The sequence below is a fragment of the Pangasianodon hypophthalmus genome, chromosome 4 (assembly GCF_027358585.1).
Source record: "Pangasianodon hypophthalmus isolate fPanHyp1 chromosome 4, fPanHyp1.pri, whole genome shotgun sequence".
NCBI classification, from domain to species: Eukaryota; Metazoa; Chordata; class Actinopteri; order Siluriformes; family Pangasiidae; genus Pangasianodon; species Pangasianodon hypophthalmus.
This window is the reverse complement of record NC_069713.1, coordinates 24,682,211-24,704,136: the sequence shown is the minus strand read 5'-3', so window position 1 is coordinate 24,704,136 and position 21,926 is coordinate 24,682,211. Positions and strand designations below refer to the sequence as shown.

Here is a 21,926-nt window from a genome sequence, read left to right as displayed (position 1 = left end):
AGAAGGTCTTCAAAAAAGTAGTTTTTTTTTTTATGCAAAAATATTAGTATAATTATTTAAGAACTATTTGATTATGAAACAGATCCCTTATCCCTTATGAAACAGATCTGCTTCCTGAGAACTGTGTAGAGGAGAAGACCAAGGCAATAGACCCAAATGGCATCATGGCAGAGATAAACCACAGCGACCGGCCGGGAATCCAGCTAAAGTACGTTACTCATGTCTCTGTTCCACATTTCTGCTCATCGCACTTGACTTCTCTCCTCTCACTGCCTTCTCTTCTGTCTGAAAGGTACTCCCATGTCTCTCCGCTGGAACTGGACAAGTTCCTTGAGGATGTGAAGTAAGTGTGGAGGGGACGGGGGCTGGTTAAAGACATGTGGTTTTGTTTTTAACCCATAATTGTATCCATTTGAACGTGTTTCATGACCTTTTAACATATTGTTTATGATATTTGTTCAGGAATGGGATCTACCCCCTGATGAACTTTGCCTCACAGCGGCCGCATCCTATACCACGTGCCCTCTCTCTGTCCCAGGAGCATATGGAGACGGTGAAGACTCCAACTCCAGAGCCTCAGGAGACAGAGACCAGGAAGGTAGGCAAGAATTTGCAAATTCTTGGTTGTAAATTAGTAGGCTATATGTAAACTGGATCTGGTTTTCTGGGAGAGTTTATATTTTGAGAGTTAAATGGTTTTCTAATATGCATTTAAAACTCTTATAATGTCCATATGCTGTAGAGTGTTAATAAATCGAACTATTTCATGCAGGTTATCCAGATGCACTGTAATTTAGAGGCTAATGAAGAAGGCACCAGGACTCATGTAAGTTTAACACACACCTCCGTCACTCCTTTAATTCAGACACATTGTCCCTCAGCTTGACTTTTTGTTGCTGTCTCTTCAGCTTTCTCTGTTTTTGAAGATGGACGACAAACTTCACCGCCAGCTTAGCTGTGATGTTCTTCCAAGTAAGTCGACCTACATCACCTTCTTCGGTAGCCTTATTTAGCATTGGTTAGAAGTATTCTTTCACAATTAAATGTTCTTGTATTCAGGAATTCTTGACTAAAGCATGTCATGCTGATGGCTGTAGGGTTAGCTACCAGAAAAGTAGTGGTTTTATATTATTAGATTTGAGCTAGTTAATAATACACCAAAACACACCACAGAATTTACCGTACAGGTTTGGCGTCTATACTGTATGTTTAAACATTTTATAGGGTTGTGTCAGTTTATCAGTGTGACAGTACAACAAATGCCTTAAAGCTGTTATGAGATTTTTGTAAATATTAAAACTTTTAAAAGACATTTTATAGAACATACATATGAGAGAATAATTGGACAAAACTATATTTCTACACTGATTTCTACACTACCAAGGGCTTACTTACTTAAGGGCTTTATTGTAGTTTATTATAGCTAATTTAGTCCTAGACTCTATTCATATTACAGCAACATAAACGCAGCAAGATTCTTACATCCTCTGCTGTAAAGCACACTGAAGCGTGCATTCTCCAAGCTTATTGGCTAAATCAAAAAAAGGAAAACAATCTCTTAGCCCTCTATGTTCTGGTAAACATTTTTTTATTTGTAAGGCGTGATTATAATATCGTGCATTTTATTCAACAAAGGAGTCTGTAAAAATATCTTATTATTATTTAGACCATTTAGTACCATGCACTTTGCTCATCAATATGTGCTGTACATATTGACTAATCGTAGTGCTTAAGATTTAAGACACACTAAACTGGGAAATCTTAATAGGATGGTGAAACTGATGTGTGTATTAATGGATTGTCTGCGAACAGGGTAATGGGGTGGGCGATATGACAAAAAAAATTACATATTACACTCATTTAAAACATTTCTACCAGCAAAACAGTAAATAAACAGGTGTATTTAATGCTATACACAACAGAAAATGTTATAAAAAGTGATATCATAATTTTAATAAATTGCACCCTGGCACATCTGTCACTATTCCAGCACTTTGAAAAGGCAAAGCTGCAAACAGATATTGTGATCTACAAAAGACTATGCTATCATCATGTGGCATGGCATTCATATCTTCACCTAAGTTTTTAATTAAAGACTAAATATGATCTGATGTTTTTTAGCTGATCACCCCAGAGATCTGGCCAGTGAGCTGGTCCACCATGCGTTTATTAGCGAGGTGAGTTTGAAAACATTTTCTACAACACACATGTCTGACATCATTAAAACCAACAGGCAGTCTTGTGCATGTGTGCTGTGTAATTAATGACTTCATTAATGATCATCTGATTATGTGCTGATGTTGGACAGGATGACTGTGAGAAGTTGGCCTGCTTTTTGGAAGAGGCGCTGGGGAAACACTGGGGTGGAGCTTCCACGTCTCCTTCATCCATTATGTTAATGCACTGAGTCGCACTGGAGCGCTGTTGTGAAGCAGAGAAGTTGGCTGGAGCTGGTCTAAGAGAAAGGAAAGAGGGAGCTGAAGAGTTACCAGAAGTGCAACCCTTTTAAATGGGAAAGGGCACAACAAGTCTTGAAGTGGTAGAATTGAATAGCTCCATGGTAGCAAGGCTGTAAAGAACTCTGACCATTAACATTATCCCAAAACACAACAGGCATGTTGTTCTTTCACCGGTGATGAATCCACCATGTATTCCTTTATATGTTTGACGGATTTTTGTGGACATTCTCAGTGCTGTTTTACCATGCTGGATGGTAAGATCCATCCTCTATCCAAGAGGTTTCTGGCAAAGGAAAATGCCACAGAAGTAAAGTCTTAGGAACAAAGAACTTGGGGAAGTCACAAGAAAGGATACTGTTGGTACAAATAGTTGGTTCTCATGGGTCTGCCAGCCCATGTGTCTTAAACTGTCAAGGATTTTTTTTTTTTAAAGATAACTGCAGTGCATATTTATTTATTGTTTAACTATTAAACATGGATAGAAAATGTGACTCTTAAAACTCCCAGTGAGAAAAAAAAAATTTCCAAATATGTGAAATGTTTTATTCCCTGCAAAAAAAAAAAAAGATTGAATAAATGATTGACCAGGAGCGGATGAGTGTACAGTACTGTAGCAAAGTGCCGTTTGGTTTTGTTATAGTTAGGTCTCACATTGGGAGAAGTAATCTAAAATTTCTAAAAGGACTGGTTCTTACAAAGCACAAAGTGCCTGAGTAAGAAATGAATGTGTCAAAAGTACATGGAGTGCTATTGCCATTAATCAAAGAGCTTGATTTATACAGATTTGTGGTTCACTGGCAATAACCTTAGACTTGCTAAAGTTAATGAGTATGATTTTATCATTGTGTAATGTATGCTAAATATTCTTAATACCATTTGTGTAATATCCTTAGAATAAGGGCACACTACATAAACACCCTTACACTCACTAGCCATTTTAATAGGAATATCTGTGTCCTTCATTGCATTCATGCAGTTATCTAGTCAGCCAATCATGTGGCAGCAGTGCAGTATGTTAAATCATGCAGATACAGGCCAGGTGCTTCATTTAATGTTTGACGTTGACATAAATGGAAAATGTGATCTCGGTGACTCTGACTGTGGCAAGCCAGATGGGATGGATTGAATATTTAGGAAGCCACTGATCTCCTGGGATTTTCACACACAACAGTCTCTAGAGTTTCCGCAGAATGGTGGGAAAAACTAAAACATCCAGTGACCAGCAGTTCTGCGGGTGGAAATGCCTTTTTGATGAGAGACATCGGAGGAGAAAGGCCAGGTTCAAGCTGACAGGAAGGCTACGGTAATGCAAATAATGACATGTGCATTCTGAGATGCTTTTCTGCTCACTACGGTTGTAAAGAGTGGTTATTTGAGTTAGCGTAGCATTCTTGTCAGCTCAAACCCACCTGGCCATTCACCTCTGACCTTTCTCATCAACTGTCACTGTCAAACAGTCAGAGCAGCCGTTTCTGAAATACTCAGACCAGCCCATCTGGCATGGTACCAACATCATCCCATGGGCAAAGTCACTAAGATCACATTTTGCCCCATTCTGACATTTGATGTGAACATTAACTGAAGCTCTGTATCTACATGATTTTATGAATTGTGTTGCTGCCGCATGATTGGCTGATTGGATAATTGCATGAGTTAGGAGGGGTACAGGTGTTCCTGTTATAGTCAATGGTGAGTGTATATTAATTCATCTGATAATGACCAGGTTAAACTTCTGCACTACTAACTAGCAGCTTCTGGGGTTATATCCCAGGGCTGGCAGAGTTAGATCCTCAACCTCTACTGCTTGGCTCTATGCTTAGATGGTATTGGATAAAAGAATCTTCCAAACGATTAAAAGTAGTAGAGCAGGGAATATGTCAAACTGCTCTTGAAAGAATGGTTTAGTAGCAACCTTTATGGTATAGGAAATGAGTTCTGCAATTGTAGTTGGAATATTTTGACTTGGAAACACTTATCACACACTATCAGACGTGACCAAAGTAGCACCATTTTTCTGTGCACTGGACTTTCTAGTCCAAGCCTACAGGCACTTTATAATGTGAAATATATCCCCTCATATAACTAACAAAACTCATCAAGATATGATGTTTAACATGTTGGATGAGAAAGAATCCCTCCATCAAGGTTAAAAGGGCTGTTCTTAGTTTTGAGTTTGCACCATATACAGCAGTATTTGCAATGTTTGATGTTCTGTTAAAGAGCAGTTTACATACACATATAAAAACCAAGTGAGGTACGTGCCAAAAGAACACTGAAGAACACTGGAATCGATACTGGCAGCTGGGATTGGGGTAGATGAATGGAAAAGAAGTTTGACACATTGTCTCTGGAAAATCTTACTATGACTCTTGGTTTGGGTTTTTTTTTTATTGTATAATTATAAATCAGTATTCTGTTTTTTTTTTTTTTCTCTCTCATGCCATTTATGCTAACACTATCAAAGATTTTAAGTCCTGGTCACGAATTATTTTAGCTAGAAGACCAGCTTTTTGTAGTTTTAGTACAACAACAATGCCCCTGCCGAAATGTACAATTATATAAACAATTCAAACTGCACAAGTTAAACGTGGTTATTTCAGCGATTCCTCATTTGGACTTCTGGGTGATTTCAGTGATAGTACCACATTTGTGAATTTTCTATTTAAAATTTTCTATTTATCTCAATAGAAATACTTTTGCATGTCAGAACATGAAAGTTATTACCAAGTTTTTGGTAAAGTAGTATGTTGGAAGTGCGATATCTGACCAGCCACCACGTCCTTCTGAAATAATTGTAACCTTCGATCATTTTCCTGTAAGACAGGTGATTAAAAAACCAGTAGGGACACACATGGAAGTATGTTTTCCATTCTATACTGAATCATTTAGTGTCATCCTGAAATCTTGGACATTGTGGAAAGTAGATACAGGATGATATAGATATAGATAAATGAAGAAATGAATGTGTGTAACCTCCATGTACCTGCACAATGATTGGTGACATCCTCCCAGGCCTTGGTCAAATAGTTTACTCTACATTCTGCTTTTTGGATTTATGCAAATTATTTTTATTTGTGTCAAATATTGTCTGTTATACAAATTGCTCAATAAAATCTTAAGAATCATAAAATACATTTGTGGAATTTTTATAATTTTTTATTTTCTTTCAAAATGGCAAGAGGGTTTGTTCAGTGATCTATATACAATCTATAGGAACGAAAGTCTTTATAACATCCATTTAGGCCAGTGGTTCTCAAAGTCAAGTCCAAAGAGCATAACCAGAGGGTCTGTGCTTTGTTTTGTATTTTGGTTGCAACAGTGGAAATCACAAACCCACCATTATTAATGTTATTATATTTGTTATTGGGTTATTACAATTATTAGCCTATTTGTCTGCACTATGAAAAGATTTAATTCAAACCTCAATAACTCAAAATCAAGTAGTCTATAAATAATGTTAACTTGGACCTAATGTGTTCTGTTGGTGGAAACATCAGGAATAGAAAGCTCTACCGCTCTAAAAGAAAAAAAACAGACAAATTAGTATTATAAAAATTGATATAATGTTCATAATGTACAAAAAAAACTGTACCCTTAAATTTAAAATAAATTCCACAAACCCCTTACTACAGTTTTATATTATGAACATTATATACATTTTTATAATTAGATAAATTATAAAATATAAATTTTATAAAATATATATTAAAAAATATATAAAATTTATATAATGTCCATAATATAAAAGTGTACTAAGGGGTTTGTGGAATTTATTTTAACTTAAAGGCTCCAAAATGTTTGAGAATGTGGATGCAACATCTAGCTCATATACATCTGACATTTATTCACTACAACATGAACATTATTTACTAAAGCAACTTATAAGTACAGAGGAATTACAATCCAGGCACAGTGCCGTGCAAGTGAGCGTTGAGTGCTCATGTAGTTCTGGGATTTGAACTTACAACATTCTGGTCATTAGCACAAAATTTCACCTGCTGAGCTGCCACTCTAGAAACAGTGCTTGTTTGCATGCACAAGCTATATTATATTCAGAAAGCATCTTATAGAAGAGTGTATCCTTAGATGGGTTTTCCATTTATTTGTACCCTTAACAATTATTTCCCAGATAATGGCCTTTACATGTCAAAGCACAAGGCGTCGCAGTGGTGCAGGGTGTAGAGTTGATGCCTCACAGCTCTAATGTGCAATCCAGAGAGTCCTGTGTGGAGTTGCACATGTTCTCCCAGTGTCCATATGGGCTTCCTCCGGGGTTCTCTGGTTTCCTCCGACTGTCTGAATATATGCCAGTAAGTGGACTGGCTATGCTAAATTGCCCCTGGGTTTGAATGAGTGTATGAATGTGTGTGTGATGGACTGCCATCCAGCTGAGGTGAATTTTTCCTGCCTTTCTGGGATAAACCAGAATAAAGCTGTTACTAAAGATGAATGAATGAGTGAATGAATGAGTGAATGAATGAATCTCCATACACTTAAAGAGGAGATTCATAAGTCCTGCTTGGAATTATGGGAAGGGAAACCTTTTGTCATAAGGCTCTACAGAAAGCCTTCAAGGATTCCCTCAGGGGAAGGGAAAGACACACACACACACACACACACACACTTTTTTTTTTTTTTTTTAAATAAAGCCACGTGGAGTCATCATACTCCCATACTCTGTGATTTTAAAGTGAAGATGTTAAGTGAAATCACAGTCATATATCATTATTATGACCTGGAAGCTTTTTTCAGCCTCTAGAGATTCAAACCTTTTTTTTTTTTAAGAAAAAAACCACGAATATATCTGTCCTGGTATATTCTCTTCACAAGGACAGCCAGTAAATGACTATGTGCACATTCACTGTTCCTCTGGAGGGAGAGGGAATGGTCTAGAAACACGATGCAGCAGCAAATCTCTTTTATGGGCGAAATCTCGCGAGATTAACCTAGCGACTGTATGAGCGTGAGATCACAATCTCGCGAGATTTCATAGTCTTCATCGCCACTGTAGGCGTCCGTGTGGGACAGTGTGCTTCATGGCGGTAGCGGTTTTTGCGGTAAATTAACCACTTTCCTTTGTATTTTCACAGTTATTTATTTGTTTCGCAGTGCATAAATACACGCTGTGTATATTCATACATGGTTGTGCTTTATAGACAGTTATACAGTAGGGTTTAGTTTGCCTTTAGCGCGCGCGGTGCTAGCTAATCCCGCTAGCTAGCCGAGAGCGGGATTCTGGTCGCGGCCTGTTGCTGCCGAGGAGGACTCGCTTTTAGTTAACATTCCAGCTAAAGGTCGCTGAAATTCCTCTCTACTCTGTTTAGTATTTTTGCAGTTAAGGCTTATCCTCGATAACAAAGCTATCTGGTTATGTTCAGCACTTTAAATTCAGTTGCACCCCCAGGTACTTGTGTAGCTAGCTAACCTAACGCGCTTTCATATTGTTGGATTCATGCTAGCGCGCTTGCTTTTTTTAAACACACACAATTCCGTCAAATCCCGCCTCCTGCTCGGTGATTGGCTCTAAAGTCAACTTGCCTGCACTCTGCCAGTGTTAGAGCGGGAGGTGGGAGTCGCCTAGCCAATCATATTGTAGTGGATAAAAATGTGTCGGAATACGAGTGGGAACGAAATCTTGCTAGTTTAGTTAGCTGCGCCAAGTTTGGCGCTGGATTTCATGATGATTTTCACTAATGGACTCTATTTAGGCACTAATGTGTTGAATTGTGGAGTTAAATATCTGCACACTCTCCGTTTAGTGTGCATCTTACTCGTTTTCATGGTAAGAGGATAATTGAATGAGTCGTTGGTGTGTACATGTCACAGCATCGCCTTTAACACATGACTGTTTTATTTGGTGAGCCTTTATTCTGGGATAAACTGCAGTGGATTTTCCTTTGGGCATGTCTGCATAATCCAAAAACTGTAATAATGTTGTTTACATAATAGCTAATGTTAGTATATAACTCTAATATCATTTCTTACGTCTTTTATAATGAGAGAATTAGCATGATAAATCATTTAATGATATGAAATGATTGAATTTCAGTGACTGTTTCAGATTTTTCCATTTAAAAGGAGCATAAAATTCCCAAATTTAACATGGGGGTGTGTATAAAAGTAGGTGATCCTGAGACTTGGTATTTAACAGAACGGTGTTTGAGTGATCAGAGATGAGAGCCAGCCAACGTTTTCTTATAAAAGAAAAGTGAGATCTGAATTTAGCACTGATAATGGTGAAGATTGGGAAGTGTGAGCATAGATAGTGTCGCAATCCAGCACAGAAGACAGAAACCCAGTTTTAGCATTGAGTTTATGAGACTCAGTTTGTGCTTTGTGCTCCATCAAAAGATTTGACTTGATCTCTACTGATTAAAATTAAATTTGTATTTACTAGGGCTGCACAATATTGAAGAAAAAATGCGATAACTTGTTGAATAGTCCGATATGCTGTACGATAATGCTCTAAGTGCGTAAAATCAATTTAAATTATATATATATATAAACTGAAAATGACATAACCAACATATGTTTCATGTTCTTTTGAGGAAAAGAAAGCATTCTCTGCTATCTGCATCCCCCTAAAACTTTGACTTTTCGTAACTTTATGAAGTATTAAAATCATTCAGCTGTCGCAAGCCCTCGCGATAAGCGTATTGTGATATTTACTTTTGTGATATTTCAATAATTTTGATATATATTCTGCAGCCCAAGTAGTTGCACTTGTTCATTAGCAACCCTTGTTTATCTCTGAATGAATATCAGTGTTTCAGGATCTATTTTATTGTCTTAAGTCCTATTTGGACTCGAAAACAATAATAACAAAGTATATGAGAAGCATCAATGTTTTGTTTTGCGACTCAGGAAGTGTTTAATGTCTGGGGGAGAGTCACTGGTATGTGCGCTATGAGATTGTATACGGCAAGTAGCAGCAGTCGAACAGATTTTTTTTCGAACCCAAGGCAACATCTGTATAGAAAATCGCAGACGTGCATCCCAATTGGATTAATTATCAGATGACCGCTGAGTTTGGCGAAAAACTGTGTAATTTGGCTTGTGACTTTCTCAGAGGAGGACGGAGGAAAAACACTGACATGGCCAATTTGGATGGAAATAAAATCACAGAGGAGCACCTGTAAAATAGGAAATTACCCCAGGACCCCATGTAAATTCAATCCTGTCTGGATAGGGCTTTAGATGTGTTCTTCTAAGTATGTATCTTATTTCACTATATGTTTGTGCATCAGGGTTTTTTTTCCCCCATAAAAATGTGCGTAGCCTTGGCTGCGTTAAACATCCTACCACCTTAACAGCACCTTTTAATTTTTATATATGTAATATAATAATCATAATTTAAGAATCTTTTTCATCTACATTGTGCTTCCTTATGGAATGATGTATGAAGGTTTTCTTTATGTTTATTTTTTTTCCCCCAGATTCTGAACAATAAATAAACAATAAAAGGTCTCCCTGGATATTTCTTCACGAGTAACGTGCGTTACGACACCTCAGAAGAGAGCAGGCGCTAAGTAAGTCCTCCTTTCCAATGAGAGATCACAGAGAGATCTGGCCTGTACACACATCGCTTCCACAAAGGTTTTTTTTTGTTTTGTGTTTTTGTTTTGTTTTGTTTTGTTTTTTTAGTAAAAACACCGTTCATCAGGTCATAAGAGAACCCAATCAACCTGACACTAATCTGAGTTAACATATGTAATTAAAAATAGTAATCCAATCAGTAGCCATGTCGTGTTGGACTTCATGGTGTCCTAAATGGTAGGAGAAGAGCGTTCCCTGATTTTTGATGTCAGTATTCTCAGTCTGTTGTCTCACTATCAAGTATCTCTTGTTCTAAGTAGGTTTGTGTTTTTCTTTTCCTTTTTTTATGTCGTTTCTCTCTGTGTCGTCTGTGCTGTAGAGCATATCTCTTGACTGTACTATAATTCCAAAGCCAATGGCAGAACAAATTGGGTTCAAACCTCCTTAAGGGGGGCTCTGCATCACTGGAGTTCATTTGAGCAAAGGTACTTCAGCTTTCTTCTGTGTAGTAATGAGTCAGGCAGCTCACCTCATCACACTCACTGTAGCATTCCCACTTTTAAGGAAAAGTGGCTAGCATCCTCCACTGAACACCAGTATCCTGTGAACTTTTCCCTTCTTTTGCTGAAGGGAAAAAGTACAGAACGTGTTGGTTTCCCTTTTGTAAACTTTACTTAATCTTGATGCCAGAGAATTGCAGTGTGTTGCAGTTGTACTTTACCAAACGGAGGAACATAGCTGTTCAGTGTAATGTCCCTGTAGAGTTGTTCTGCTTTATACAGTTGTACATAATCATGAAAACAGTATATTGAGAATGTTCAGCTCTTTCAGAGCATGTACAGCAGCTCGAAAAGCAAGACATATATGCATGTATTCAGATTCACATTTGAGTATAGAAATGTACCCGCACCTGTACTACACATTTGTCCTTTTTTTTTTCTCAACTTTGAGGCTGTGTATGCTCTGAAATTGAATGAGCTTAAGGTTAAGGGCTACGTCTCACAGGCGCTGGGTCTCACAAGTGTGTTCTCCGCAGGGAGGCAAGGCTCTGATGATGGAGAATGGACAGAGCACAGCCTCGAAGCTTGGCCTGCCGCCCCTCACCCCTGAACAGCAGGAGGCCCTGCAGAAGGTGACCACCTCTTTATACACATACCATACCTCTGCAGTCTAACATTCACAGCCCTGCCTCTGCAAAGCGGTGATACTGTCAGCTTGATTGAGCTGACAGTTTGACTCCACTAGTTTGCATTCTTATGAGTGCATATGAGTGCATGTAGTGGAGAAGAGAAAAGCCAGAGCTATGCCTTCAGTACTATTGTGATTTGTCTGCTAGTGCTATTCTCAACTGCTGGCACATGTCTCAGATTATTAATAATGTAGACATTCTCCAAGATGAGTCTTGCCCAAAGAAGGTTGATTTCAGTATCTACTGATTTAGTATTGAATTTTTCTGGCGTTATCACAGGCAAAGAAGTATGCCATGGAGCAGAGCATCAAGAGCGTGCTGGTCAAACAGAGCCTCGCCCAGCAGCAGCCACTTAACAACCTCCAGGTACCTGTAGCTAACTTGGATGTTTTTTTGGGAAAACCACATTTTACCGAAGAACAATGACATTGGTTGTGAATGTGGGATTGATTAACATCGGCGTCAGTCTTAAGTGTGTTGAAGTGCTGAGCCATTTGAGATAAGCATTCAGAAATCTTAGTTTAATCATTGCAATTCTCTCTCACTCCGCTCTTCCTCCAAACAGCTCCCCAATTCCTTACAGATGGCCTCACTGACCATGGCTGGCTTCGGTGACCCGCTTTCACCCTTACAGTCGGTAAGCAAGAGCAAATATTTTACACTGTAAACAGACATGAGCTACTAAGGCAGAAATGTTGTCTCCCTCCATTTCTTGGCATACATGCAGTTGCTCAGTACTCATGTGTGTAATGTCAGGAGGTAAAGCAGAGCCAGTGCTATGTCTTCGGTGCCAGTATGTTCAGAGTATGCTGGTTCTATCCTCAATCACTGAAACACTCTTAAAGTATATACTCTCTTAAATTAGTAGGTGTAATATGATCTTTGGGAGTAGTGTGAGGTCTGAGTTTGAGTTTTTCGTTTCAGGTTGCAGCACAGCGACAGCGGGCACTTGCCATAATGTGCCGTGTTTACGTGGGCTCTATCTACTATGAGCTTGGAGAGGATACCATTAGACAAGCGTTCGCGCCTTTCGGGCCAATCAAGAGTATCGACATGTCCTGGGACTCGGTTACACTTAAGCACAAGGTCAGAAACCTTACATGTTCAATGTACAGGTTTGACTTGATTGAGGTTTTGTGTGGGTTTTTTGTTGTTGTTGTTTTCCAAAGTCTGCTTACAATTCTGATGATGTCCATCCCTTTCTTTCTCTCTACAGGGTTTTGCATTTGTAGAGTATGAGGTACCGGAGGCAGCACAGCTGGCTTTAGAGCAGATGAACTCAGTCATGTTAGGGGGGAGAAACATTAAAGTAAGTGGGTCGTTTCTTGATGAAACAGATCAGATTGGCCAGAGCATTAAAAAGATTATTTTAATGTATCCTCACTGAGGTTATAAATAAAATAATTACAATAGATTGTAAAATGTCTGGAGAAGTTTCACTGTTTTAATGTTTCCTCTAAGGTGGGACGGCCAAGCAACATTGGTCAGGCTCAGCCAATCATAGACCAGTTAGCCGAAGAAGCCCGCGCCTTTAACAGAATCTACGTAGCGTCCGTGCACCCTGACCTGTCAGACGACGACATCAAGAGCGTCTTTGAGGCCTTTGGGAGAATCAAGTCCTGTACGCTGGCACGGGAGCCCACGACAGGGAAACACAAGGGCTACGGCTTCATAGGTGAGAACTAGGCCTCCACTTTTGTTCGGTTGTAAATACTGTGTATGCGGCCGAGAGCGGTCAGTCATAGCGGAATGCTGTTCTCTACATATGTCTCGCAGGGGATAGAGGAGGGGTGGGGGCAGGTTCCTCACATGCTTTCATAGTAAGTTTTTGTTTTTTTGTTGTTGTCGTTATTTTCCTTAGGCTCAGTTGCGGACAATTTGCCATAAGTGCCCTCTGGTAATTACACAGTAAATGACACAGTGCTCTGCCAGAAGATTTAAGTTGAACCTTTCTCTCAGTCCTTTTGAGTCTTATATTGCTGTTCCCTTCTTCTCTAGAGTATGACAAGGCCCAGTCAGCGCAGGACGCAGTGTCTTCTATGAACCTGTTTGATTTGGGTGGTCAATATCTGCGTGTGGGCAAGGCAGTGACCCCACCCATCCCGATGCTGACGCCCACCGCACCTGGGGGCCTGCCCCCTGCTGCTGCTGTGGCTGCTGCCGCGGCCACTGCCAAAATCACCGCCCAGGTGAGACCCTTTTACTTTTCTACCATCTATTGTTAGTCAGGAGAGTGTGCGTGTGTGAGAGTGTGTGTGAGATCAGCTGCTTCCATTTGGCACTAGAATGGTTCCTTGATTAAAATAAGGCAGCGTGAATTTTTATTCTTTTTAATGGGCTTAGCAAGGCTAGAGGAGAGACATGGTGCTGTATGTGAGGGCTTGCTTTAAGTCAGTTTAGCTTTTGACTGGCATGAAGACAGCATTACTTATATGAGACAGAGCTTTTTACATGCAGAAAGATAACATAGCGTGTAAACTCCAAAAACAGATGGCATGGAATCTTTCCACTCCGGAGAATCGGACAGAAGACTTCCTCAACTGTCTGGTAAATCCTTCAGGCAATTCTGTTCCAAGCACGCTGGTGCTTTTTTGTTTTGTGTAGATTTATAAGTGTGCGGAGAGACTTGTCTTCAGGACCTCCTAGTAATGCTGGTAATCATTGTGCCATAGATGTCTGCTAGATAGAGAATGTTAATTGGACAGTTATGTAAATTCAGGATGCTGTTTGGGCAGATGTAGTTCCAGGTGACTCAAGGTCCCAAGTAGCCCACACTGCTAAAATACAAAGGCAGCATTATGCCTTTTTTTTTTTTCCCCACCTGGGTGCTTTGGCCCTTGAGTTATTACCTGCATCTCTTATTTCAGTTTGGCAAATACAGATATGCATGTGTTTAGGCCTAATTAACATTTTAAGTGGATGTATCAGGATATCCACTTAATCTGTACTTTTCAATAATAGTCATTTAATACAGAGTGTGACTTTTTATGATTTAACAAGTTAATTGTTTTGCATTTCCTTTTCTGGATTGTCAGTCCATTTTATAACATGTATTTTTACTAAGTCTATGCTACAGCATAAATCATTGCCCTATAGACATATTTTTAAAACATTTTACCTAGCCAGTGAACAGCCTATAATCTGTCCTATGTTGCTATATACTTGTCATATATACAATTATTAACTATTCACATAAAAGAATAGTAACTGTGTAATGCTTAAACGTATGAGTATAACTCTTATGATTAGTTTAGCTGGTTTTGTCTTGTCATGATGGTGTTCTGTGTCTCTTGGCTTGGGCCTGATTGCATTGAATATACAGGCACTAGTGGTTAAACATCTTTCCTGTAGAATACAGTAACTGTTTTTAATTTAGGATGTTATGTTGGCTTCTCAGTTTAACTTCCTACCTTACTGGAGCCTACACCTGCTTTTCCTCCCTAGATAGAACTAAATTATTGTCATCATTGTATTGTAGTCCTTATCTTCTCCCATATCAAAATGTTCAAGTCTGACCATTTGGCAAATAATGAGGCTCAACACACTGTTTGACTTGCCTAATGGCAAGTGCAAGCAAAAGCGTATTTTTGTGAGAATTGTAAGCAGAATTTTGCTCAGTGATCTACAATGGTAGCCATTCCAAAGTTCACTAAAAGAGGCAAATTTTGTAGATGCAAATAAAAGTATGCAGGATTTGTTTGTATGCTGCTGCACTGGAGACATTGTAAAAGGCATCTTGTTTAATACCGAGTCCTCTTGCCATTACATCTGGAAGGTGACAATCCATTTCCAATCCAATCCATCACCTGTGAACATTTTTACAATACAAAATGCATATCACAATATATAGGCTTATTAACAAACTGTAACCAAAACATTTTGACTTCTTAGTTATATTTCTAAACAAAATGAGTTATTTAATTTCTTCAAAAAGTTTTAAACTGTAAAAAATATAACCTCTAATCAGCTGCTACCAATCAAAGTTTGTCATCGTTATATAATCTCTCACGCACACCTACATACAGTACTGTGCAAAAGTCTTAGGCTCCCTATTTTTTTTTTTTTTTTTTGAGTGCAAACTTTGTTATATATATTTATTTTATGACTTCTACCTTACTGATTCAGTACAAAAACATTTTAGAATTCCATTAGTTTTCCAGCACAAAATTAAATGTTACAGAAAAATGTTTGTATGTCAGTAAAGAAAGCAGCATATTACATAAGAGACACTTTTCAGACAGAAAACATAATGAAGGCTGCTGGGTTTTGCTGCAAAAATAAGAAGCAAGTGTGACAGTCAAAGTCTCCAGAAGAACTGTGGCTGGTTCTGCAAGATGCTCAGTAACACTTACAGCTCATTTCCTTATAAAACTGCAGTAATTGTACCTGAGACTACTATTTTTTATTTTTTTTTTTTTTAAAGCGAAGGATTGTCACACCAAATATTGACTTTGTTTCATTTATTACTGTTTACTGCTCTTTATAGTATTTTTTTAATGTAGAAACATTTAGTTTCATTATTTTTGAAGGCATCTTTGCTCTTTGCAGCCTTTCTTTGCATGCGCCTCAGACTTTTGCACAGTACTGTACATACACACATACATACGTATACATACAATGGGGTTCAAAAGTCTGAGACCACAATGAAAATGTAAAAAAAATAAATAAAAAATTCCATTTAAAACTGTAAACGAAAAAAGTTTTTTTATTTTGAAAATTAGAAATAATGCAAAATCTTGAATATTAAATATTCAAGATTCTGCAGTATTTCTAATGTAAGCAAATTTGTGATATTTACCATATTAACTGTTTTTTACAAAGGTCAGATTTCCTTAAGTCTTATCCCTTCCATTGAATCGTGGATGCCAATGGATTTAACCTAACATGGATCATCAGATTTTACACAAAGATTTACATCAGATTTTCTACTACACTTACCAAAGTACTAAGAGCCTGATATTCATGTAAATATATCCGAGACTGTACTTTTTCCCTCAAGTCGTTGCTGTGTTAAATGCAATATAAGCACACTTTCACTAGTGGTCTCAGACTTTTTGACCACACTGTGTGTATATGTATATGTATATACATAACACACCTTAGTCAGGCAGTCAAGACCTCTGCAGCTTTTGGTTACCTTGTTCAGGTGCATACAGATCTGGAAGAGAAAGGTTCTAGTAACTAGAACTAGAACTTTTTTTATGACATCTTACATGCAGCAGGCCCAGGCCTTGTCCATGTGAGTCTTTGTCTGTCCTTTCCTTGTCCTGTCTCGTCCTGTCTTGTCCGTACCCTGTGTGTGCTGGTTAACGGGCGCTGTCTGGGCGGTGTTCCTATATGTCCCCCTCTTGTTCCAGGAAGCGGTGGCTGGCGCATCCATCCTGGGGGCAATGACAGCCGGCTCGGTGAACCTGCCACAGCTCCCCCAGGCAGTTATGGCAGCCCAGGCCCCAGGGGTCATCACAGGTAGGCTAGGGTCTCACGATTCTGCTGGCTTGACACACATGGTAGAAGCGTAATCATGCTTCTAGCAGTGTCACCTAGTGTGTCTCACATCTAGCATGCCTCTTGTGTGCATGGAGTCCCAGCATGTTGCTCACGTGGTGGGTATGTGTGAATGGGGTCCTACAGTTATTCAGCTGCAAACTGGGAAATCGGATTGGTGTTTAAGTTCTTTGCAGAACCAATGGCAACTCAGGCATACACTGTACAGTTTTTAAACCATTCATCTTTTGTAACGAGTCATTACTGCAGGTTTGAATCGCTCATCATGTGCACCCACACCCCATGATTTATGCACTCATATTGTACAAAAACATGTTCTGACACAATGTGGGAGTTAACTCTGTATGTGAGACATGATCCTTATTCTGCCTTTTTAAAAAATTTCAGCACTTTTCTCTCAGCCTTGTTGGATCTACAGGGCAACATGCACATACTCGGCACATAACAGTACAGTTAGTTACACTCACAGTTATAAGGTCAGTAGTTATATCCTGTCAGAGCACTGTTAAATTCATCTCTGTTTGTAATCCAAGAATGTCTGGCCAACTAATCATGCATTGCCGCCCTTTTCAGAACATTAAAACAAAGATTGATTCATCTGAACGTTGACCTGATTTTGAAGACTGGCAAGAAAATTAGGCTACAAATTTGTATAGTGTATGCCTGACATTATTTGTTTAAAAAGTTGTGGACCCTTTGGAATTATCTGCATGAATGGCCTCCAGTAATTTTTATTAATAACTGCCTATTAAAAATCTCAGTGGTGTTCTGTTGGTTTGTTAATTATGACTTCTAATCATATTTTAGGAGCCAGTCAATCAGTCTTGCACATAATTCCAGAAACTTTCTTTAATCTTTGCCACTGTACCAACAAACTTTGAAACACTGGTTGTGTTTCTCCGAGTGTAGTTATGTTTACCATGGTATTGTAATGAGTGTGTAGAATTGAATTGGTGTGCAGTAATCTCATGAATTGAAGCTGTTGGTACTCAGTTTCAAGCACACCTTATTTTGTACTGTTACTTCTGTAGTCCTTTAATATCCTGTTTAAACATGCCAGGCTAGCTTGTGTTCAGACCACTCTCTTCCCCAGGTTTCTTTAGTTTTCTATACAATTACATAGTTGAATATGGTCTGTCATAGGACCTGTCCACTAATAGATTCTGTTTTATTTTCTCTTCTCTCTCTCTCTCTCTATCTCCTTTTTTCTTTCTCTCTCTGTCTCTCTCTCTGTATTCCCTTCCCTGTCTTTACTCTCCACAATCGCCCTGACCGTGGCCTCTTATTCCCCCCCAACAACCAAGTGTGAAGAGGATTGTTTCTAGCCCCTCCCCTCATAATCAAATCTCTCATTCTCATTGGCCAGTGAGTGCTGTATATTTTATGGAGTTGATTTGGGTAACATTTCATCTGAACTGACTGACATAAGGGAGGGAAAGGACTCTTAATGGTACAGGAATGTGTGGAGTTCGTCGGTCCATGAGGAGGAAGACTGACCCATTTTCTCCACCCCCTCATTTGTAAATCTACATCTGATGTCCCTCTTTTGCAATATTTTGTTTAAGTATTTACTTGCTTACTGTTAGTCACAGAATGTATTCAGAGGCAAGTAGCTAGCACTAAGTAAGTCACCAGCTGCCATTCTTTTTGAGGACCTTTCATTTTAAATTTTTTTAAAACAGTGTAAAGATGTAAAGGAAATATTTTTAAAGCAGAAAGGTGATTAAGCTTGTATTGCAGCCCCTGGGGCTTTAAAAAAAATCCCTCATTTTTACACACATAACATTCAGAGGGCTTTTGTAGGTGTCCTGGGGGCTCTGTATTGTACTTGGTGTCTACAGCAAATATTCGAATGCTGCTTTTCCTCTGTGCAGGCGTGACTCCAGCACGGCCGGTGATACCCCAGGTGGGCCTGGTGAACCCTGTCCTGGCCTCTCCGCCAGTGATCTCCGCTGCTGTGGCTGCCGCACAGGAGGCCAAGGAGAAGAAGGAGAAGGAAGAGGAGGAAGCAGCCCTAGACGGGACGGGCCAGGAGATGCTTAGCGAACAGGAGCACATGAGCATCTCAGGCAGCAGCGCCAGACACATGGTCATGCAGAAACTGCTGAGGAAGCAAGAGGTGAGGCTTAGTGCGTCAGGTGCTGCTAAATGTTTGTTCATGACCAGTAAGGGAATGATGGATAGACGTAAAACATGAAATGATACATTTTTTTTAATTTAGTGAACAAGCAGCTTTACTTCTCATCAGAGCGTTAGGTTAACCTGGGACACTAGGGCTAAGATTATGTAATGGATTTAACATCTTTCAATGCACATAATCTTAAAAGAGTCTCTCTTAAGATCTTGACTCTCATCTTTTTTAAAGTTTCATCATCACCCCATTAGAGACCAATTTCTCCAATGGTTTAAAAGGGACACATCAATACCAATACTGGTATCAGTTATTTTATCAGAAACCGTAGAATGTTCTACGAGCACTGAGACACGCATGCTTCATGTCCCCTCGCTTGCACGGGTCTACACTTTGCTTCAGGTCAAGATGCAATTCCCAGCACCTTGTGTTTTTAAGGAGCATGCTCACTGATCAGGCTCAGAGCGCTCAAGTCCCATTCTCTATTAAACATACAGTTTATGTGTCAAAAACATCTTAAACATACAACTCAGCACGGGAGTTCATTGCTAGCAGCACATGGCAGCAACCAATCCCTGACTGATTAATACGAAGCCGGTGACTCATTACCAGTATTGGCACTGATACTAGATACTAGATACTAGAATCAAGTTTAATCTAGTTTTTAAGCTGTGCCTGTTATGAGAATAGTAACACCATATAACACATAGGAGGGTAACACTATATAAAAGTGTGGAGAAATGTTTTTGCTAAGCTCAGGATGCATTTTCTCAGAGGCATCCTGTAGACCGAGCTGCAGTGTTTCACCACCTGCACTAATGCAACTGACAGATTGCATTAAGCAGTAATGCCTTTCCCTTCAATTGTCTGTAACTGGCCACTTTAGCTGAAGATGAAGCCTATTAGGTTTGTCAAATGAGCCAGAATTTTTTTAGTATACTGCAGTCGCATTAAAAAGTACCTTTTGTACAATTTGTATAACCGAGTTATGAATTATGAATCTATTAGTTAAAATGATTTCAAAGTTAATGCTGATAGGAATGGGGTTTCAGTGAGTACTAACAGCACACAGTTGTCGTAGGAGTTTGTTAAACCACTGCTCCTCTCCACCCACAGTCGACGGTTATGGTGCTCAGGAACATGGTCGGCCCTGAAGACATAGACGACGACCTGGAAGGTGAGGTAACGGAAGAATGTGGAAAGTTTGGCGCTGTCAACAGAGTGATTATTTACCAGGAGAAGCAGGGTGAAGAGGAGGATGCGGAGGTCATCGTTAAAATATTTGTTGAGTTTTCAGCAGCATCCGAGATGAACAAGGCCATTCAGGCGCTTAACAACCGCTGGTTTGGAGGTCGAAAAGTCATTGCTGAGGTTTATGATCAGGAGCGGTTTGACAACAGCGATCTCTCAGCATAGACTGAAAAAAAAATCCAACCCCTTCTTCAGTGACCTGTTCTCTTGTTTCTCTCACACACTTACAGATACAGCTGCTGACCACTATTCCCAGTGGTGCAGGCCTCACTTTTTAACCTGTAATTATTTTTTATTGATGTTGATATTAATATTATTACAGATCCCATTCGGGGACAAACGCAAACAAACGCTCATGGATTTTTTTTTTTTTTTTTCTTGTTTTTTTTTTTTTTTTTTTTTTTTTTTTTTTTTTAAATCACTGTTGTGTACTGTGAAGGACTGGAAATGTTTTTGTATTGGTTCTGTTTTTTCCCCCATCAGTTATAGTTTGGATTAAGTTGCAATTTTTTTTTTTGTTTGTTTATTCCAAAAATTACTTTTTCAGAAGATTCATTATCTTGTTATAAAACTTTTTGGTTCCAGATGTCCAGAAAATAAATTCTTCAAATATGACCCTTTCTGTGTTTATTGACCAGCACTTCGCTAAAAAACTCACACTGGTTTAGTGGTTTTGACGGTGGTGTTGTGGTGTCAAAGCCTCGTTTTTGGAACTTCTTTCTCATTTTACCAGTTAGCATTATGACTAATTAGAATGATGCGAGCCACAATCAACTAGGGCTGCAACAACTAATAAAACTTAAAAAAAATCAATAATAGCTGGCAATGAATTTCATTAGTGATTAGTTGGACTGTGTTATGAAGCACGCTGTGACTTGTTACTTTACTTCACTTAGACTAATAGTGCATTTATTGAAATGTACATTACAACAAAACCCCCTCTAAAGTGTGGGAATTCTTTAAGTTACACTACGCAGTTGACCTCATGACAGAACATGGTTGTGTGTAACCTAATGTTAAATGGACACCAGAAAGCTGCCAGAGGCAGTGTTTCAACATACATACTAATATAACAACTAACACGAGTGAACAAAGCAAATTGCGTAAACCAAGTCAGCTAACACTAGCTAAATTTCATAAGTTTTTTGTAGTTTGAAAAGGTTAGCCAGTGTCCTTTTTAAACAAACTCCACCAACAGAATAAGCGGAGGGTAAGTGAACACTCATTCTGTTCAGATGGTTAACTTACTGGAGGATTCTGAGCTAGATGAAAATATTTTTTTCCCCTCAGAAGATAAGATGTGTTGAATGTAAATGTTGACTGATGTTTACCATTATATTTTCAGTTGCCACCTTACATTAGCTATCTATACATACAGTCATGGGAAAAAGAATGTTCATCCTTGTTCAGTTCTATGGTTTATTTATCAGGGGCTAAATAATAACTGGGTGATCCTCACCAACTTCTATAAACAAACAAATAACCTCAAGTGACAACAAAAAAACACCAACAGATTTCAATATGTAGTCATTTTTCTCCAAAAAGTAAACCAGCATTCAGAAACTAGGGTGGCAAAAACCAAGTATGCCTTTCCTACTTCCACAATCATTAAGAGAGTAATTAGCAACCAGGCATTGCTAATGAAATGTGCAAGATTAGTTAATCATCAAGAAATGTGACTACTTCTATAAAAGCAGAACCTTTGGCAGTTTGGTGTTCTGGAGTACACAGGTGTGTGTCTACATCATGCCAAGAAGAAAAGACATCAGCCATGACCTCAGAGTAGCAATTGTTGCTGCTCATCAATCTGGGAAGGGTTATAAGGCCATCTCCAAGCAATTTGAAATTCTACATT

The 21,926-nt window shown here is 38.9% G+C and overlaps 2 protein-coding genes and 1 non-coding gene across 7 annotated transcripts in view; all 3 read left to right on the top strand.

Annotated features, from left to right (window-relative positions):
- nrbp2a (nuclear receptor binding protein 2a) overlaps window positions 1–5,589 on the top strand; it is a 41,056-nt gene extending 35,467 nt beyond the window's left edge. For both annotated transcript variants that reach the window (XM_026936941.3, XM_053233421.1), the window contains exons 12-18: window positions 106–208; window positions 293–343; window positions 463–598; window positions 773–826; window positions 909–972; window positions 2,122–2,177; window positions 2,309–5,589. In XM_026936941.3, the coding sequence (XP_026792742.3) occupies window positions 106–208; window positions 293–343; window positions 463–598; window positions 773–826; window positions 909–972; window positions 2,122–2,177; window positions 2,309–2,407 (563 nt within the window). In that variant the 3' untranslated portion in view covers window positions 2,408–5,589. The remainder of the gene's footprint in view (window positions 1–105; window positions 209–292; window positions 344–462; window positions 599–772; window positions 827–908; window positions 973–2,121; window positions 2,178–2,308) is intronic.
- Window positions 5,590–7,376: 1,787 nt separating this feature from the next.
- On the top strand, window positions 7,377–20,686 carry puf60a (poly-U binding splicing factor a). Of its 4 annotated transcripts, XM_053233564.1 has the most exons (14): window positions 7,377–7,516; window positions 9,896–9,988; window positions 10,375–10,480; window positions 11,032–11,127; window positions 11,464–11,550; window positions 11,750–11,821; window positions 12,109–12,270; window positions 12,401–12,493; window positions 12,646–12,859; window positions 13,183–13,373; window positions 13,675–13,731; window positions 16,542–16,650; window positions 18,564–18,808; window positions 19,937–20,686. In XM_053233564.1, exons 4-14 carry the CDS (start codon window positions 11,047–11,049, stop codon window positions 20,234–20,236), a joined length of 1,611 nt encoding a protein of 536 aa, XP_053089539.1. In that variant the 5' UTR covers window positions 7,377–7,516; window positions 9,896–9,988; window positions 10,375–10,480; window positions 11,032–11,046; the 3' UTR covers window positions 20,237–20,686. The 4 variants fall into 4 exon arrangements, with proteins under 4 accessions (XP_053089539.1, XP_026792663.1, XP_034159865.1 ...); XM_026936862.3 differs by lacking the exon at window positions 10,375–10,480; XM_034303974.2 differs by lacking the exons at window positions 9,896–9,988; window positions 10,375–10,480 and having other exon boundaries at window positions 7,429–7,516.
- LOC113540746 (small nucleolar RNA SNORA57) lies at window positions 11,887–12,023 on the top strand. The gene has a single exon (XR_003404116.1). It is a non-coding gene; the product is annotated as a small nucleolar RNA SNORA57 (small nucleolar RNA).
- Window positions 20,687–21,926: the final 1,240 nt, after the last annotated feature.